General features: G+C 39.6%; 1 protein-coding gene across 1 annotated transcript in view; it reads left to right on the top strand.

The window, feature by feature from the left end:
• LOC131859068 (uncharacterized) overlaps positions 1–4,956 on the top strand; it is an 87,715-nt gene extending 82,759 nt beyond the window's left edge. The window contains exon 5 of the mRNA XM_059212590.1: positions 4,942–4,956. Coding sequence (XP_059068573.1) covers positions 4,942–4,956 — 15 coding nt within the window. The remainder of the gene's footprint in view (positions 1–4,941) is intronic.
• The last annotated feature ends 12,616 nt before the right edge of the window (positions 4,957–17,572 follow it).

The raw sequence follows: 17,572 nt of genomic DNA, 5'->3' as shown, positions 1-17,572 counted from the left end.
TGATGGTACCTTGATTTGAGATCAATCTTGGAGAAGTATACTTCCCCATGAAGCTCATCTATCAGCTCATGGATCTTGGGGAAGGGGTATCGTTTTTTGATTGTCTTCTTTTTGAGGGCTATAATGTCCCATTCTCGAATCACCTTATATTTTGCCCATAAGAATTTAATATGTCACTACTCAGATTAGATCTGCTGCATATGAAAGTCTCTGTTGTTCATCGATGCCTGCTACTAAATGGATCTTGCCTTCTATAGTCCTCCAAGGAGGGTGAAATTATGATGTCTTATTAGTAAGACAATTTTCTATATATATTTATGTTTATTCTGATCTTATATAATCAGATCTTCCTTCTATTTCTGATCTAACTTCTTCCTATTCCCATGCTCCATGTTCATCCTCCTTGAATTGCCCCTTTATACCACTTAGTGTACCCATTCACCAAAAGAGGCGAGACTCCAAGAAAGGTCGGCCTGAATTAAAACATAATTAAAACACAATTAATAATCTTCCTCTAGATAGGGTCGGCCCACCTTCTAATTATATTTGTCTGTAGCTAATCTGGCTCCAAAAACGCCATGATTTCCGCATAACACGAGGGTAAGTAAAAAATTACAGATCTCGGCCGTGCTCGGCAGAACTAGCTGCGTCTTTTATTTTTCGGCTGTGTGTATAACATGAAGGTTAGTCAGCCGTTTTGGAGCCAGATTAGCTGTGTCCATTATATTTTGACTTTGTTTTAACTCCTAACTATAACTAGTGCTTTTTGTTTATTAACCATTGACTGAAGATAATGATGAGTTGGCCATGGACAAGTTAATATTATTAAATTTAATAATTATATTTTATCTTTCTCTAGTTGGCCTTAACATCTGGTCCCTGATGAGGTCAGCCGCCCTCCTTAAATCTTTAGCTTAGTATAAATAATGCCTTCATGGCGGGGACATGACAGCCCGCCCTTCCCGAAATTGCTTGTCCTCAAGCAATGATAGTTTTAACTGCATCTTTTTCAATGTGAGGATCCTAAACTAATCCTTAGACCTCCTTGTGAAATATTTAGATTTTGTTATGCAACTCTAAAATATTTCTGTCTTTAAGTCAAATATGAGTTATCTCGTCCTATGATTGGAGATTCGCAAGGCTTTGCAATTTTAATACAAGTTTTCTCTCATCAATTGTAATATTAAGGGTTGTTTTGGTTGGTCCTATGGATATCTCTTCGAGACAATGCAAGTGTGAACTTCCATATATTGAGAAGAGGATTAGAAACATGGCACACATCTATGACCTTAAATGCAATGTTCTCTTCTAAATAACTTCATATCTCTTTTGGTTCACTCTTGTTATTCTCATATTCTAGATCAAACCAAGGTAATAATCATAGAGGTTCATGGAATAAACATGCCGGAAACACATTAGGGATGAACTAAACATGGAGCATACACATGAATATATGTAGACATAGTGAATAGACAGATTACAATAAACACTATGACTAGCTAATTAACCTATAACCAATTATTTCTTAGTTCGGTAGGAACTGGAAAGGGCACCAGTAAACTGCCCAACCCAACAAAAGTCCGAGAGCGTGTCACATCCAAATTATGGCCATTCGCCTCACATCCCACAAGCGGCAGGATCATCCAACTATTACCAATTCCATCCCTTGGGGTAATCAATTCATCACTTGGTCCACAAAAGGTAGGAATGTCCGACTATGACCAATTCCATCCCTTGGGTAATCAATTCATCATTTGGCTCACAAGAGGTAGGAGCAATGAACTATGATTAGTTGCATCCCTTGGATAATCAATTCATCACTTGGTCCACAAGAGGCAGGAACATCCAACTATGACCAGTTCCATCCCTTAGGCAATCAATTCATCACTTGGTTCACAAGAGGCAAGAATGTCCAACTATGACCAGTTCCATCCCTTGGGGCAATCAATTCATCACTTGGCCCACAAGAGGCAAGAACGTCCAACAATGACTACTTCCATTCTTTGGGTAATCAATTCATCACTTGGCCCACAAGAAGCGGGAACATTCAACTATGACCACTTCCATCCCTCAATTCATCACTTGGCCCACAAGAGGCATGAACATCCAATTATGACCATTTCCATCCCTTGGGTAATCAATTTATCACTTCGCCCACAAGAGGAAGGAACGTCCAACTATGACCAGTTCCATCCCTTGGGGTAACCCATTCATCACGTGGCCCACAAGAGGCATGAACATCCAACTATGACTAGTTCCATCCCTTGGGGTAATCAATTCATCACTTGGCCCACAAGAGGCAGGAATGTCCAACTATAACCAGTTCCATCACTTGGGGTAATCTAACTTGCTTCTTATCTCAGTCATAGGACTGTCACTTCTCATTACCCTTCTTTGTAGGGTTAATTAAAACTCTCAAAACCCTTGTTCCTCTTGTATCCTCTTCTTGGTTTAGAAAGTCATGGATGTACCTTTTTTGACTGCCATCCTTCATCCATGCAACATAGGGTTGGCCTTTCTCTATCACGTTCTATGGACTGTCATCTTATCTTTCAACTCTGCCTTTGATATAAGTTTGCGACTATGTTCTTGAAGTTTTCCATACAAACCAAATCCTTGGATTTTTTTAACAATTTTACATTGCCCTAATGATCTTTATTCACTATAATAACTGATTTATCTTCTGTATAATTGTCATTGCAGCATGAGCTCATGTTTAAAATTATACTTTCACTACTGTCACAGTTTTTAAACTTGATGTGCCAACGGAGAATTAACCCTCTGGAGGCACCAATCCCCACTATCGAGCACCTACTCAAGAAAAGACACCAATCTCTTTAAAAATGAGGCACTAACCTCCAAAGAAATAGAAGGATAAATGATTGATCTCCTTATACAATTGGCTTACATGAATTGATAGCCTAAATTAACATTAACTCCTTGGGCTGGGTTGTAGGGGTTACTTGCAATCAATACATGCAACTTGCTGGTACAACCATCTACACAAAAGATCTCCTTTGAATTTTTTGATAGGTACTGTAGGGAAAAGAAAACATTCTTTCCATGTTTAGGTAAGTCATTATTACCAATTCGTGGGCGTGCTCCATGTCTATTTCGTCACAAGTTCATGCTCTTGCATCTAAATCCACATCCTTGACGGGTCTAGTAGCACTTGGGCTTGATTTGAACATTTATAGATATCTATTACATTCTTTTGGGATCAATAATGGTGCATCAAAAGGTGTAGGAGAGTAGATGAGAAACCATGTTCAAATAGTATAACTTCAGGGTAGACTTGCAATTAGGGTTGGCAAACTGCATTGAAGGCTAAGAAGTCCACAGTGTAAATTGGGAAAGCTTGGAGCTTGGCATGCAATGTGCATTTGTAGGGAAGGGTGAAAAGTCTACGAGCATATGCATGGCAGAATGAATAAGACAGGAAGCAAGGATGCAATTCGGAGGAAAGGGTGAAAAGTCCACCGAGATTAGCTATCAGAAAGTGAAAGCTGGAAAACAATTTGCAGAAGTTGTAAGCAAGGAAGGGATGGAAAGTAGAGGTCGGGAAGCAATTTGCAAGAGTTGCAAAGTTGCATATGGTATTGGAAGCTCTACAAGCAAGGGGGTGAAAAATGGAGCTTAGGAAGCAATTTGTAAGAGTTGCAAAGTAGCGTATGTGGTTTGAAGTTTTGCAAGGAAGGAAAGGGGTGGAAAATGGAGGTTGGGAAGCAATTTGTAAGAGCTGCAAAGTTGTATGTAGGGTCTGAAGTTTTTAGGCAACAAGGGGAGCAACGAGTGGAGGTTGGGAAGCAATTTGCAAGAGTTGCGAAGTTGCATGTGGGGTTTGAAGTTTTATAGGAAATAAAGGGAGTGGGAAATGAAGGTTGAAAGCATTTTGCAAGATTTCCAAAGTCATATGTGTGGTGTGAATTTTCGCAAGCAACAAAAGGAGTGGGAAGTTGAGGTCAAGAAGCAATTTGCAAGAGTTATAAAGTCGCATAGGGGGTCTGAAATTCTGTAGACAAGAAAAAAAGTAGGAAACAATTTGCAAAATTTACAAAGCTCATGGAAATTTCACATCTCCACTAGGATATGTTTAGTAAAAACCTCCCAAGACTTAACATTTTGAATATGCACAACAACAAAGATTCAAATGGGTGTAAATCATAACATTGAACATGACTAAATTAAGGTGGTCTGCCCATTTATGAGTTCTAGGATTGGTAATCTATAATGGGCAAAAAATAAGGACTTGGGGCAACATTTGCAAGCATAAAATTCAAAATTTGGGTGGGGTTCTGTTGTGACCATTTCACACATCGCCCCATTAAAATGGGGACCCCCTCTCTTTGCTTTTGTTTTGCTTGTTCTTCTCTCTGCTTTTAGGGTTTTGAGTGAGTGAGTTGTCTGTCTGGGCTAGGGCTAAACCTTAGGGGTTTCTTCCGTATATTTTCAAGTTGAGTCCAGTCAAATTTTGAAAGTTATTAAGCATCCTTTCGAGGATTGATTATTGAAGTAAGGTGAGTCTGTTAGGAAGGTCAGATAAGTCTCAGGTTAGGTCTAGTCAGGGTTTTTTGGGGTAAAATTCAAATTTTGTCTAAGTGTTAGCATTTTGAAGATGAAATTGCATATTCTTGCATAGGTAAATTTTGATCAAATTTTGGAGGCAAGATGATGCCTGAAACAGAGAAAGTGCTCCTATCCTTCACTGGAGGCCCAGGGCGAATTTCATTCTAAGTGCAATTTCTTATTTTGTGAGAGCTTGCTAACTGATTCCTGGCCTTGAAGATGACCTAACTCTGCCTTGTGAAATGTTTGGAGACTTAAATTTTGAATGGATTAGCCAGAAAGGACAAAAGCGCTCCTGTCCCTCACCCAGGGACCAGGGCGAAAATGTTATTTTATGCATATTTGTCACTGACTTTTCTATTTTGTTTTGTGCAGGGTCTCCCGGAGTGATAATTGGACGTGACTTGATACTTTTGAAGATTTTGAAGGTTAAAGGAAAAAGTGCTCCTGTCCCTCACCCAGGGACCAGGGTGAAAAGCATATTATCTAGCCTTTCTCGCCAATTTTGGACAAATTGAGGCCAAGGCACAAGTTTGAAATGATGTTTAAAATGCTTCGAGGTGGAATTGAGATGCAAGACTTGCGAATTTTGATGACAATTGGCAAAAGTGCTCCTGTCCCTTACTGAAGGACTAGGGCGATTTTTATAAAATCAACAATTTCCCTCCGAGATTATGCTAAGGCAAGGTTGTGCGAGATGGGAAGGATCTTCTAAAGCATGATGAATAAAGGTTTGACTTCAAAAATTGAGAATCCTAGCCTAAAAATGAAAAAGCGCTCTTGTCCCTCACCCAGGGTCCAGGGCGAAAATGACATAAGGCACGTCCCTTCTAAAGATCAAGTGAATTAAACTCAAGAGGATTGAAAAAAGTGCTCCTATCCCTCTCCAAGGGACTAGAGCGAAGTCATTGGCATTCATTATTTTTTGCCATATCCCAACGTTGATATCCTCCAAATCGCATGAAATGCCAAAATCGCCAATTTCAAAATATTTGGAAAAAATTAAATTAAATTGGCATTTAATAAAGGCGCATGGCATTTAATAAATTAATTTTGAGCCTCAAAAATCGAATTCCTATTAGAAAGGCATTTAAAATTAATTTTTGTGAAATTAAATTAAAATGGAGCGCTTTGAGGTATTATTTTTATCTGTTTTATTAAGTCGGCCCCTCTTTTTTTGCAAATTAATTTATTTTTTGGCCTATTTTGTCAAGTCGGCCTATGGGGAGGTGAAGTGGTGAGCGCCCTATATAATAGGGGTGTTTTGAGCAATTTAATCAATCATTCATTCATTACTTCAAGTGCGATTTTGGAGAGCAAGAAGAAGGTGCGAAAGCTAGTCTATTTGGAGCGAATTATCCTAAGTGTTAGAGGCTTAAGGTGGTGGAATTGATGCTTGAGAAGACTAAAGGAGGTGCATTTTGCTAAAGGAAGGACTTCGATCTACATTTTGCCTAGCGAATTCACCTTATTTTTGCATCATTTTTTTTAGAATTAATTCTCAAGTGGAGGTATGGCGAGATCATCCTAGTCCCAATGTTGAAATTTTGAATTTTGAACTTTAAGTTTTGACAATGGCGTAGTTAATCAGGAAATGATAACTTAAGATTTATCATGAAGTTTCCTAATTAATATCTTTTGTCTTCCTTTTGAATCTTCATTGCTACTCTCTTAAATATTTTACTCATTATGAAATGTTGTGTAGGTGTCAAGATGGCGACCCCAAAGGCAGGAGCATCCACTAGTCGTCCAGCTCTCATGAAGGAAGATCAGAGGAATGAAGAATTGGAGGCCAAGATCGTGTCCAAGTGGAGCAACATTGGAGATACCAACTTGGGAAACTTCAGTGTGAAAAAGTTTCGAGAGGTCCCTTACATTGGCAAGCCATCACCTGTCGCAAAGAGAATAATTGAAAGTGGCATCATCAAGGCGGCCGGTTTCCCTCCAGTAGTCCAGTGCCATGAGCTGATGATCGAGTGTGCTCGCCATTATGACCCACAGTCAAGATCAATCGTGTCCAAGGAAGGGAACACTTTGGCTTACCTTTCAGAGGAGGCTATAAGTGAAGCTCTCCATCTCCCAGAACATAAAGATATGATTTACAAAAGCCTAGAAGGAGCCAGGTCGATGTATGAAGATGATCCAGACTCTTGCTTGAGCATCATCAATAAGAATTGGTTACTCAAAAGTCGTCCTCGCCTAAGCAAGATTCCCAACACACCACATAGGATCGACTTCCAGGAGGAGTATAGAGATTTGATAACTTTGCTCAATCGAGTTACAGGGGCTCCTCAGGCCTTCTATTTTGAGAAGTGGATGTTCTACTTCATCCAAGTGATAGTTCAAGGAAAAGGAACAATTCATTGGGCTAGAATTATTAGCCATTGCTTGGATGTGCAATTAAGAAGACTAAAGCCTACCAAGTCATCCCACATGAGCTCGTACGTCATATATGCCTTGATCAAGAGTTTCGAATATGCAGGATTACCTCACAGAGGAGTGATCGGAAGAGGACCCGGAGAGGTGAGAGTTTGTGATTCTTATGTTCATTTGCATCATCCACTAGGAAGTGACTACAAGTTAGTCAATGATACCTTCACGATGAACATCACTAGGATATTGCAAGGCGGGATTCACAATCGACTATCTCTAGATGCATAAGAGCTTGTAAAGAGGTATGGCGCTTGGTTCATCCAGTTTCCAAAGTTTACATATATCAGAGTCCATGGGTGTCCTTCACCTCCCTACATGTTGCCGAGGTATTCGACAAACAGGATAGTGCTACTCGAGGCGACTAGGCAGTTGGCAGACTATGCGAAGACATTCAGACACAGGCATAGAAATGGAATTTCCGTGCCCATCATATTGGGGAATTCAGTTGAGGTATGTCCTAATGCTCTAGCCTTGGATGATGCAGAGAGGGAGTTGGCCTCATATTCATTCACATTCTTTGCCTTGAGGGAGAATTTTGATCCTTATGGGTATATAGAGGAGACATATGGTAGGAAGTACAAGCACGAATTTCAGGTTGAAGACTTTTGGATGAATCTCTCAAGTGATCTAGAAGTGAAAAGAAAGATGCATTCCAGATTACCTTTAGATTTCATCAGGAAATGCAAAGTCTACAGGGTGGCCGATCAAGCTCAGGACAGTGGTAGACATCTCCAGTCATCCTATGACAGAGAGGACAAAGCAGTGAAGATGGATTGGAACGAGTCTGAGATTACAGACTTGAGAGCTTTGATGGCTCTAGTTTTGTCATGTACTCGCAGATGGGTGGATGTACAACATCAAAAGTTAAGAGAACAGAACGTACCAATGACTTATACTTTGGAGGAAAGACCAGAAGAAGGAGGAGCAAGCGCAAGTGAAGACAATTCTCATCCTAGAGGCGCGAAGAGGAAAGAAAGACCCGAGAAAAGGGAACCCTCCAAGAAGAAGCAAGAGGCTAATCGAGATCGCTCATTAGGTACATCATCTCGACATGAGAAAAGGACAAGTCAAGTTGAAGGACAAGAGATGACGATGCCTGAGGTGGATGAGTCTATGGAGTCAATGGTACAGAATGATAGACCTGAAAAAGGGAAGGCACCTCAGCATTCGTCAAGTCGATCTCCCCAAGTCAATGAGCTACATGAAGACAAGAATGATGATGGAGTGACATCTCCTCTCCAAGAAGACGAACCATTGCCTAAAGAAATACAAGTTAGAGAGACGAGATCTGCCATTCCAGATTGGTTGAAGGAGAGACTGACAAGGGTGATTGTGATTGAGGATGAAGATAATGTAATTGACTTAGAGAGCCTTTTAGGAAATTCTCAAGAAGTAACGGAGAAGAAGAAGGCCAGCAAGATGTCTAAGATGATTAGAGATGAGACAGGGTCCAGGAAGTTGCAGATAGCTACACCGGCAGTGGACAAGTATGAAGGTGAAATCCTTGCAGAAGAGTATGATGTAGAAACATTTGAGCTTGGTCCACTCACGGCTGAGCAGGCATTGGATGAGGCAACCGATTCATTTGAAGTACTTAAAGACAAGCTTAAGGAAGAAATGGAAAAGAATAGAAAGCTTGAGAGAGAGGTCGGTGCTTGGAGAGGCTACTTTAGCCATCTCAATCAGCTCTTGGGACGTCAAGATCCGGCAGTGTCTCCTGTGCAAGCACTTCCCCTTGAATCAGTTGGCGAGGCAGAGAGAGTCAAGAGCTTGGTTCAGCTTATGAGCTCTTGGATTGACAAATCCCACACAGTAGCCGTTGAATTTGCAACAAGAATGATGCAGACAATCCACCGAGCTATCCAAGTCCTTGATCGTCCACAACCTAATGATAACAGTAGCCGCTTTCGCTCACACTAGAGATGTTATCATTCCTGTTCTGCAAGTAATCAGGCAAACACCAAGGAAGATCCTAGCACAAGAAAAGATAATGGATGGAGGAGCTCATAATTTACTCCAGTGGTCAACTCTACTTCAGATGAAGGAGGTTCTTTTCGAGGACATCAACACCAAATGCAATCAAGTTGAAGGCGTCAACCATCCAATTCAGGACAAGGTGTTTGAGGTGTTATGTACCATTCTTGGCAGAAGGATCGAAGTTGAGACAGATGTGGACCTTCAAGAGTTGGAAGAAAGGGTCAAGGTCATTTTTTGCAAGGATGAGAATGTCATCACAGATGAGCAACGGGATTTAATGTTCGCTACTATGCTCCTGATCGAGAAGATCAAAGAACTCGAACTTGGATGGGATGCGGCTCTTCTCAAGGCCTTTGATCAGGTTATCCACTTGGAGGAACGAATGAGGAATCTTCCCGAGATTCCTATTGCTGAGATTGAAGGAATTGTGTCCAGATTCATTGCATATGCTAAGAAGGAACATTGGAAAGGAAATAAGGTTCTAGAAGAGAGGTTGTTGTAGATGATGTGGCACCTTAATTATCATTGGTCTATGTTTCCTAGATTTTTGTGCCAATTAAATATTTGGCTATGCATTTAATATTGTTCAACTAAAAAGGGAACTTTTTGTAACAAACCCTAATTAGGGTTTAGGTGTCAAAATCTCAGCCGTTGATCTTCTTTTGATCTGGGTCGTTCATTGTAATTGAGGATGCTATATATACCCTCACTCATTTTCATTTTGTTATTAGAAATCAAATTTTAGATATTAGAGAGAAGAAAGTTATTTTGTAGCAAGATTGAGCATTGAAGAAGGAATTTCAAGCAATTGTTGTCTATTTTGGCTTTGAAATCAATAAAATATTGAAGTTATGGTGTTTTATTGCAATTCTTGTGGCTATCTTCATGGTTGTTTACTTTCTTGAATCATTCTTAGTCGAAGTAGTATTTAAGTTTGAAGGACTAAGTGTTGAGCTTGATCTTTGGTGAGATTCACGTTCCAAACCACTAGCTTCTTACTGATTGTAAGGACACCTTGTGTGGTCAACTGGAGATATTTGGATTGCTTGAACCTTCAATCATTATTGAACTATTGATATGTACCTTTATGGTAGTGTCTATAATTCCTGATGATTCGAAAAATCACTAATCACCTTAGAAGATCGCATCAATTCCAGTAAAGTTGTAATTCCTTGGCAATACTGAAATTGGTAGAATCTTACCAAGTCTAGCCTACATTGAGTCATTCTTAGGATTAGATTAGAATTCATCTCTTGCAAATCCTATCTTTTGATCTTTTTGAGAACTTGTTAGTTTTAGGAAATTCTGTTCCTACAATTCGGAAACGTAAGGCCCCTTGATGAAACAGCATTCACAACGACCACTGGTGCTTATCCACACGTAGAGACCCTACATCGAAGAACCTTGGAGTCATCCTGATTGATCCTTTTTCGCAATATCTTCAGCAATCAGAGGCTTTATTCAAGAGAGGATAAGGTACCCTTGGGTATTTTATTCTGTGTTTGATAGTGTACAAAATACACGTCAACAGGTTCCAACAAGGTCAAGGTTGAGTCTTAGGTGAAACATAAGATTGAATAGGAAGTTCAGCCTTAAAATCTTACATCCCCAATGCCTACTTTCAAGGACAACTTCACAATTGAGAAATACTTCAGATCTCCTATGCTCTCTTGTCAATATTTGATGTGTTGCCTAGTGGGAAATGAATCCTTAATTTCAATGTGAAGTCTCCTTCAGATCTGTAATCAAAGACAAAACCTGATATCAGTAACTTGTTATGCAAGAATGAATAATTAAGGCATAAGAAGTCATATTCATGGTGAGATAAAAGACTAAGATTATAATCCGAGAATCAAAGTTTAAGAAAGGTTTACACACGACTTATAGCTAGAGCGAGAGATTTTGAGATTTTATGAATAAATTTCAATATGTATTGGCCATAGATCAATTCCATCCACTCCGGAGTCTAACCCAATCCAAGATTTGATTCTTCTCACTAGGCTTTATATCTAACACAATGTTTATGAAGGTTCAAGCTAAAGATGCATTGTTAGAGCCATATTATATGATTTGAAACTGAGATCTACAAATCGGCCATTAGGATCCCACTTGTTAGATGGAAGTTTCTTCATTCTTCATATTGGAGTTCTTTTCCCTTCAACATTCCCTATTTTGAAATTGCATGCATGAAGGCTTTAGCTTACTCTTGTCTTGCCATCCATGAAGGGACATGTCTCTAAAATTGGAACAGGCTTCTTTTCAACCAGTCCTCTATCATGTCTAAATGTTTATCCTAGTCCTAAATTCCTAATACAACCCTTTTTATGGTATTTGGGCAAAAAGTTGGGAAAATAACATGCTAAATGTGACAAAAGAACACATGACAACATGTGCTCATGGGACAAAGCCAACACAAGATAGAAAATCAGTTATAGGTGGCAAGGCAATAGGTGCTTAAAAAATTGCATTGACAACTGTTCTAATTTTCGTAAACCCCTAGGTGATAGCTACCTAGCCTAGGATGGGCAGACAAAAGCACATAACAACATTCTCACTCTCAAATTTAATCTCGAAAGTAATGAAGAAAAAGAGCTTAAACATTGTGCTACTTAAGGCATATCAAATGGTTTATAATCCAAGTCATGAGATCTAACAATGTAAATTCAAATTTCATGTTCATAGATTGGCTTCCTACCTGTTGGTGTGTGTTTTATGCACATAACATTTCAGAATAAAATACCAAGGTAATTCACCCTCTCTTGAACAAAATCACCTCAGATGCTAAGGATAAGATCAACTAAAATGATTCCAAGGTATCTACATGTCAGGTCTGGACGAGTGGGTAACTCAATGGTCGATGTGAATTGTTGTGTTCACTTGGGGACTTATGCAAATGTTGGGATTATCTTCTTTGATCATGAAGATGCGGAATAGGTGTGCTGACAACTTAGGATTTAACAATGAATCTCCGGACTTAATTCTTACCAAAAAATGGGCAAAAGGAATAGGGTTCAGGAAATCTATTCTAAGCCTAGGAATGTAGGAAATGATGAACAAATCTAGTGGAATCAAACTAGGCAAGGACAGGTATTGACACAAGCTTGGTGCAATCATCTAAGGTATACTCAAGGATTTTGAGACTATTACTGTCACACATTGACACCATCCAAGTTGATGCTTGTCAAAGCTTGCATAATAATTGAAGTTAAGCTTACTCAAATTTCCAGTTGACCACACAAGGCGCACTTACCAGCAACAAGAGGCTAGTGGTATGGATTAAGGATTCCACACAAATATATTCAACAAATCTTTCACTCAATCTAGCATACATGAAAATAAATTCTAATCTAAAATTCTAATCTAACTTGGAGGAATTGAGAACCATGAATGCAAAGACAACATTTGAAGAGAAAAATCACCAACAATTGAATAATGATTTTGATTCAAATAGCTGCAACATATACCAACAATTCTACAAAAACTCTCTCTTGAAAATGAGAGACAAGGAGGTATATATAGAGTCTCTTACAAAATGGATGGCCAGGATTGATACAAGATCAACGGCCAAGATCATGCCAACAAAACCCTAGAATTGCCCTAATTAGGGTTTGTTGATTTTTGGTATGCTCGATTAACCAGGGGCAATGACATAGCGTTGCCCTCCCAACCATAGACGATAAACTCTATCGTCACCCCCGAGCACATCTCTTCTCAATATGTATATCTACTATATGATTGAGTGTATATATATATATATATGAATGGAGATTCGATCTCCTTTAAATGCACCGCTTATGGCTTTTCTCCATAGAGTCGGTCCTCTCCTAAGCAACACGTCTCAATACAAAGAGGTGGCGGACATCCAAGTTGGCCTCAATCGATTACTATTAAAGCAAGATGCTAATCGGCATGCATTAAGACCTTAATTATGCTTAACACAAATGAATATAAATCGGACCTATAATTGTCTAAGGCCAATAGGCCAATTAGACAATTATATTAGCTATGTCGGCCATAGAAGGAATCTGACCATAGCTACAAACATCAACACTCCCTCTTAGCTAGGGAGGAATCCTTCACGATATCTGAGTCACATAGTGACATCCACCATGGCTACTCCCAGAGGGTGGGTCCATCATGGCTACTCCCATGTATGGAAAGGTAAGTAAATACAAGTGCTTCATCACGGAGTGACTCAACGTGATGTTGTCACCTCAATATGACGTTCACCATGGCTACTCTCAGAGGGTGAATACGCACAAATGCTAAGTCATGGAGTCTCTCACATGACATCCACCATACCTACTCGCAGAGGGTGGAACAAGGGCTGGAACCTCAAACTTCTCTCACAGAGAAGAATGCACAACAAGGGCTGAAACCTCAAACTTCTTTCATAGAGAAGAATGCACAACAAGGGCTGAAACCTCAAACTTCTCTCACAGAGAAGAGTGCACAACAAGGGCTGATACCTCAAACTTCTCTCATAGAGAAGAATGCACAACAAGGGCTGAAACCTCAAACTTCTCTCACAGAGAAGAATGCATAACAAGGGCTGAACCTCGAACTTCCCCCTCACAGAGAAGAACTCATTAACAAATCTTCATGATGGCGTGGTTCCCTTTGAAGCTGAAATGTTAAGCTCCCTCTGAAGCTGAAATGTCAAACTCCCTCTCAACCTTCTGACCTCTTCGTCCAAGGTTACTTCTGACGATATGTCAGACTCCCTCTAAATGTTGATTCTTCCTCTGCGAAGAAATGCAAGCAATCTTTCTTCCTTGAATGCACTCTCTGATTCGTCTTGGAAGCATTTCAAAGAGAGATAATGATAGTCAGGGGAAATGTCAATACAAGATTCACTATTCAATGAAGTAGCATGACTTAGTGAAAATTCATGAACATTATTCAAACATAAAGAGTACTTATCTTTTATAATTTCGCTTAGCAATGGAATTTCCATTTACTTGGATTGATCACACCGAAGAACCTAGTGATGATCTAATGGCTGGGTGGCCTTTGGCCCTCGTCATCACTCATCATTTGTCCACAATATCTGCTCCGTGCATAGCTTAAGCATCATCTGAAGAACTGCCTTTAATACCATCCACAACAAAGTGATGGATTGTAATGTCCCCTACTAGGTTTAGTCTTGTCTTGACCATAATTAATGTAATGCCCCACCAGGAAACCCCGAAGGGATTAAGCCATAACACAAGAATAGAGTGCAATAATTTTTTTTTAAAGATAAACACAACATTAAGATACAACGAGATATCAAAGATTCAGATTACATAGCGGAAGACATCAACTAACACCTAAAGAGTTTCCCAACGAGATTACTTAATTACACATTTAACTTAACACTCTCAATTAATCCAATAAGCTGATTATCTTAAAAACGAGATAATTCTTAAACAAGGATAATTTCTTTCAGAAGATGGAAATATATAAATCACGAGACAAGATTCATCCATTAAGATCTATTCATAATCTTCATTCAAGCTTTTCATTAAAATATAAGCCATGCATCTAATATTCTAACACACAATAATTTCATCATAAACTTATGAGATCTTTTCATGCATACTTAATTTTCTTAACAACAACTAAATATATCCCACTACTCTAAGTTACATTCTTTCATGATACAATTTACTGCATTTTAAAAGACGATTGCATACATGCATCTACGATAAATCTCATCTAAACCACTTATGCATTCGATCAAAATGGCATTCATACATGCTAACACTAAACATGAACTATAAGAAATAAAAGCATCACATAACACCAAGATGATCTCGGAGTTCACCCCTAAAGGGCTAAATCTCCGGGTCTGCTCAACTGCAAGACCCCTCTGATAATTAATAAAATTAAGAATACATGAGGTTCTCATAATTTACAATCCTACCATCAAGGCGAAACATAAACAATATACAAGCGACCGCATCGGTCAATAAATACATAAACGATCCTTGAAAAGGAAAGGATCCAGCTGAACAACAATCGAAGCTAATACAAAGGTTCATTAGGACATCCACAAAACTGAGTCATCACCACCCAAGGTCTAACATGAAACCCGATACTCACAAGGGCATAGACAATAGGACGATCCACAAATGTGCTCCTAACAGGACAATACGACAACACACTAGCGAATGTAGGGACAAGTGTCATCACACAACCTGGTATGGTTACCATGGCAGGTCTTCATAGGTTCCGGCCCCATACACTGGGTTACCTTGGCAACCTAATCCGTACCTCCGGCCCATCCAAGCCTCATGTGGACCCACACATCCTTTCGTGAAGACAAGGATGATGGTTTGCTATTTTAGGCCTTCTCACAGCATGTCGAGTCTGTGTTAGCACTCGTCCCATGTGTGAGGCACAATTATCTTACTTAGAGATTAACATTCTAATCTACTGTTAGGTTATCACTTATTAGACTCACTTTTGATGGGTTACTGTTGTGACCATTTCACACATCGCCCCATTTAAAATGGGGACCCCCTCTTTTTGCTCGTTTTTCGCTCGCCTTTCGCTTCGTTTTTTAGGGTTTTGTTAGTCAGTCAATTGTCTGGATTTAGGGTCAAGCCTTAGGGTTTTAATTGCCGTCTTTTCAGGCCAGAATCCAGTCAGTTTTGAGAGCTTTTTGAGCTTCCTCTCGTAGGATGCAAATTTTGAATGAAATGAATTCGCCAGAATGGTCTATTTTCAATTGGAATTTTGAGTGCAGAGCTTAAATTTGTCTAAGTGTTGAAGATGAAATGTGAATTTTTGTCCAATTGAATAATTTTGACCAAATTTTGACTTTTTTGATTTTTGATCCCGGGCATTGGGAATGATTTGTTTTTGCCTCGTGAATTGATTAAATGTGTGAAATCATGATATTTTGGCCTGTAGGAGCAAAATCGCTCCTGTCCCTCAGTGAAGGACCGGAGCTCGTTTTCGAAAATCTTACTGTCCCTGCAGAGTCAAGATGAATTTCGAATTGGAAGTGGTAGAGAAAGGCGTGATCTTTCCGTTGAATATAAATTGAAGAATTTCACGAACACAGAAATGCCTCCAGGAGTCAAAATCGCTCCTGTCCCTCAGTGAAGGACCGGAGCTTAAAATCAAATATTGCTTTGTCCTTGCAGGATTTTAACGACTTGACGATTTGAAGAGGTCCAAGGAGATGTGTTTTATCAAATGAATATAGTTTGAAGTGCCGTCGTGAAGAAGAATGACCCAAAATGCAAAAATCGCTCCTGTCCCTCAGTCAGGGACCAGGGCAAAGTTCTTTGTAGCTCCCGTCCCTCTCCAAGGGACCAGAGCGAAGTTCTTCATAAGGCATGTTTCTGGCAAAAATCAAGCAAGTTTCAGGTTTGAGGCAAGTAAAGACGATGAATTGAACACGTTGAAGATAAATTGAAGATTATGAAACGTCAACTAGGGACCTAAATGCCTAAGTTCGCTCCTGTCCCTCAGGCAGGGACCAGAGCGATTTTTGTCATAGATGATTTTCTTGCCAAGTTTGAAGGAATCCCAAGGCATGGATGGATGAAAGGGGGTATGACGAATACGTTGAAGATAATTTTTGAAGGTGATAAAGCGAAACGAGGCCTACAAGAGCAATATCGCTCCTGTCCCTCTCCAAGGGACCAGGGCGACATAATGATTATGATGCCTTTTCCTCCAAGTTCAAGGCATTCCAAGACAAAGTACAAGGTGGTGAAGATGTTTTAAAGCGTCTCAATCAAGCACGAAGCATCAAAGGTCGTCAACATTGAAGGATTTACATCAAGACACCTAACTCGCTCCTGTTCCTCTCCAAGGGACCAGAGCGAAATTCCTATAAATGCCTAGATTTCAAAAGTTTGCCAAGTACCAAGCGACTAAGAAGGATCGAGGGACTTTATTTTACACGATGAAAGTGATTGCAAGTTGGTCAAAACAAGGACAAGCTCAAAACGTTGAAGTTCGCTCCTGTCCCTCTCCAAGGGACCAGAGCGATATTGATTATATTGGTCAAATCTTTCCAAAACCACGTTAAGTCAGGGTTATGCAAGATCATACAAGGTCAAAGGTGTCTTTCGATGATGATATACAAAGGTTTTAACGTCAAAATGTTATCAATTGAGCCAACGAGCCTATATCGCTCCTGTCCTTTGGACAAGGACCAAAGCGATTTTCATTAAAACACTCATGCTCCTTCAAAATCAAGACAATGCAAGGATAGGCAAGGTCAAAGACGCCATTTGGAAGGTAATGAACGAAGAACAAAGATCAAAAGTTTGCAAATTTGAGCCAAAACACAAGGATCGCTCCTGTCCCTCTCCAAGGGACCAGGGCGATATTTGCTAAAAGCACCCGTTATCCTTGAAGATCACGTTAAAGCAAAGTTGCACAAAGTTTAAAACATCATTTGAAAGGCGATATAAAGGAAGTGAACGTTAAGATGTTACCAATTTAAGCTTGAAATGGAGAAAACACATGGATCGCTCCTGTCCCTCTCTAAGGGACAAGGGCGATGATCCTTCCAAACATCTAAATGCCTTGTAGAGGTCAAGAAAAACAAGCATGGAATGATGAAACAATTTTATTATTCACCTTATGA

This window comes from Cryptomeria japonica, chromosome 10, assembly GCF_030272615.1.
Source record: "Cryptomeria japonica chromosome 10, Sugi_1.0, whole genome shotgun sequence".
NCBI lineage: Eukaryota > Viridiplantae > Streptophyta > Pinopsida > Cupressales > Cupressaceae > Cryptomeria > Cryptomeria japonica.
Note: the sequence above shows the minus strand (reverse complement) of the source record. Positions and strands in the feature narration are given on the sequence as shown.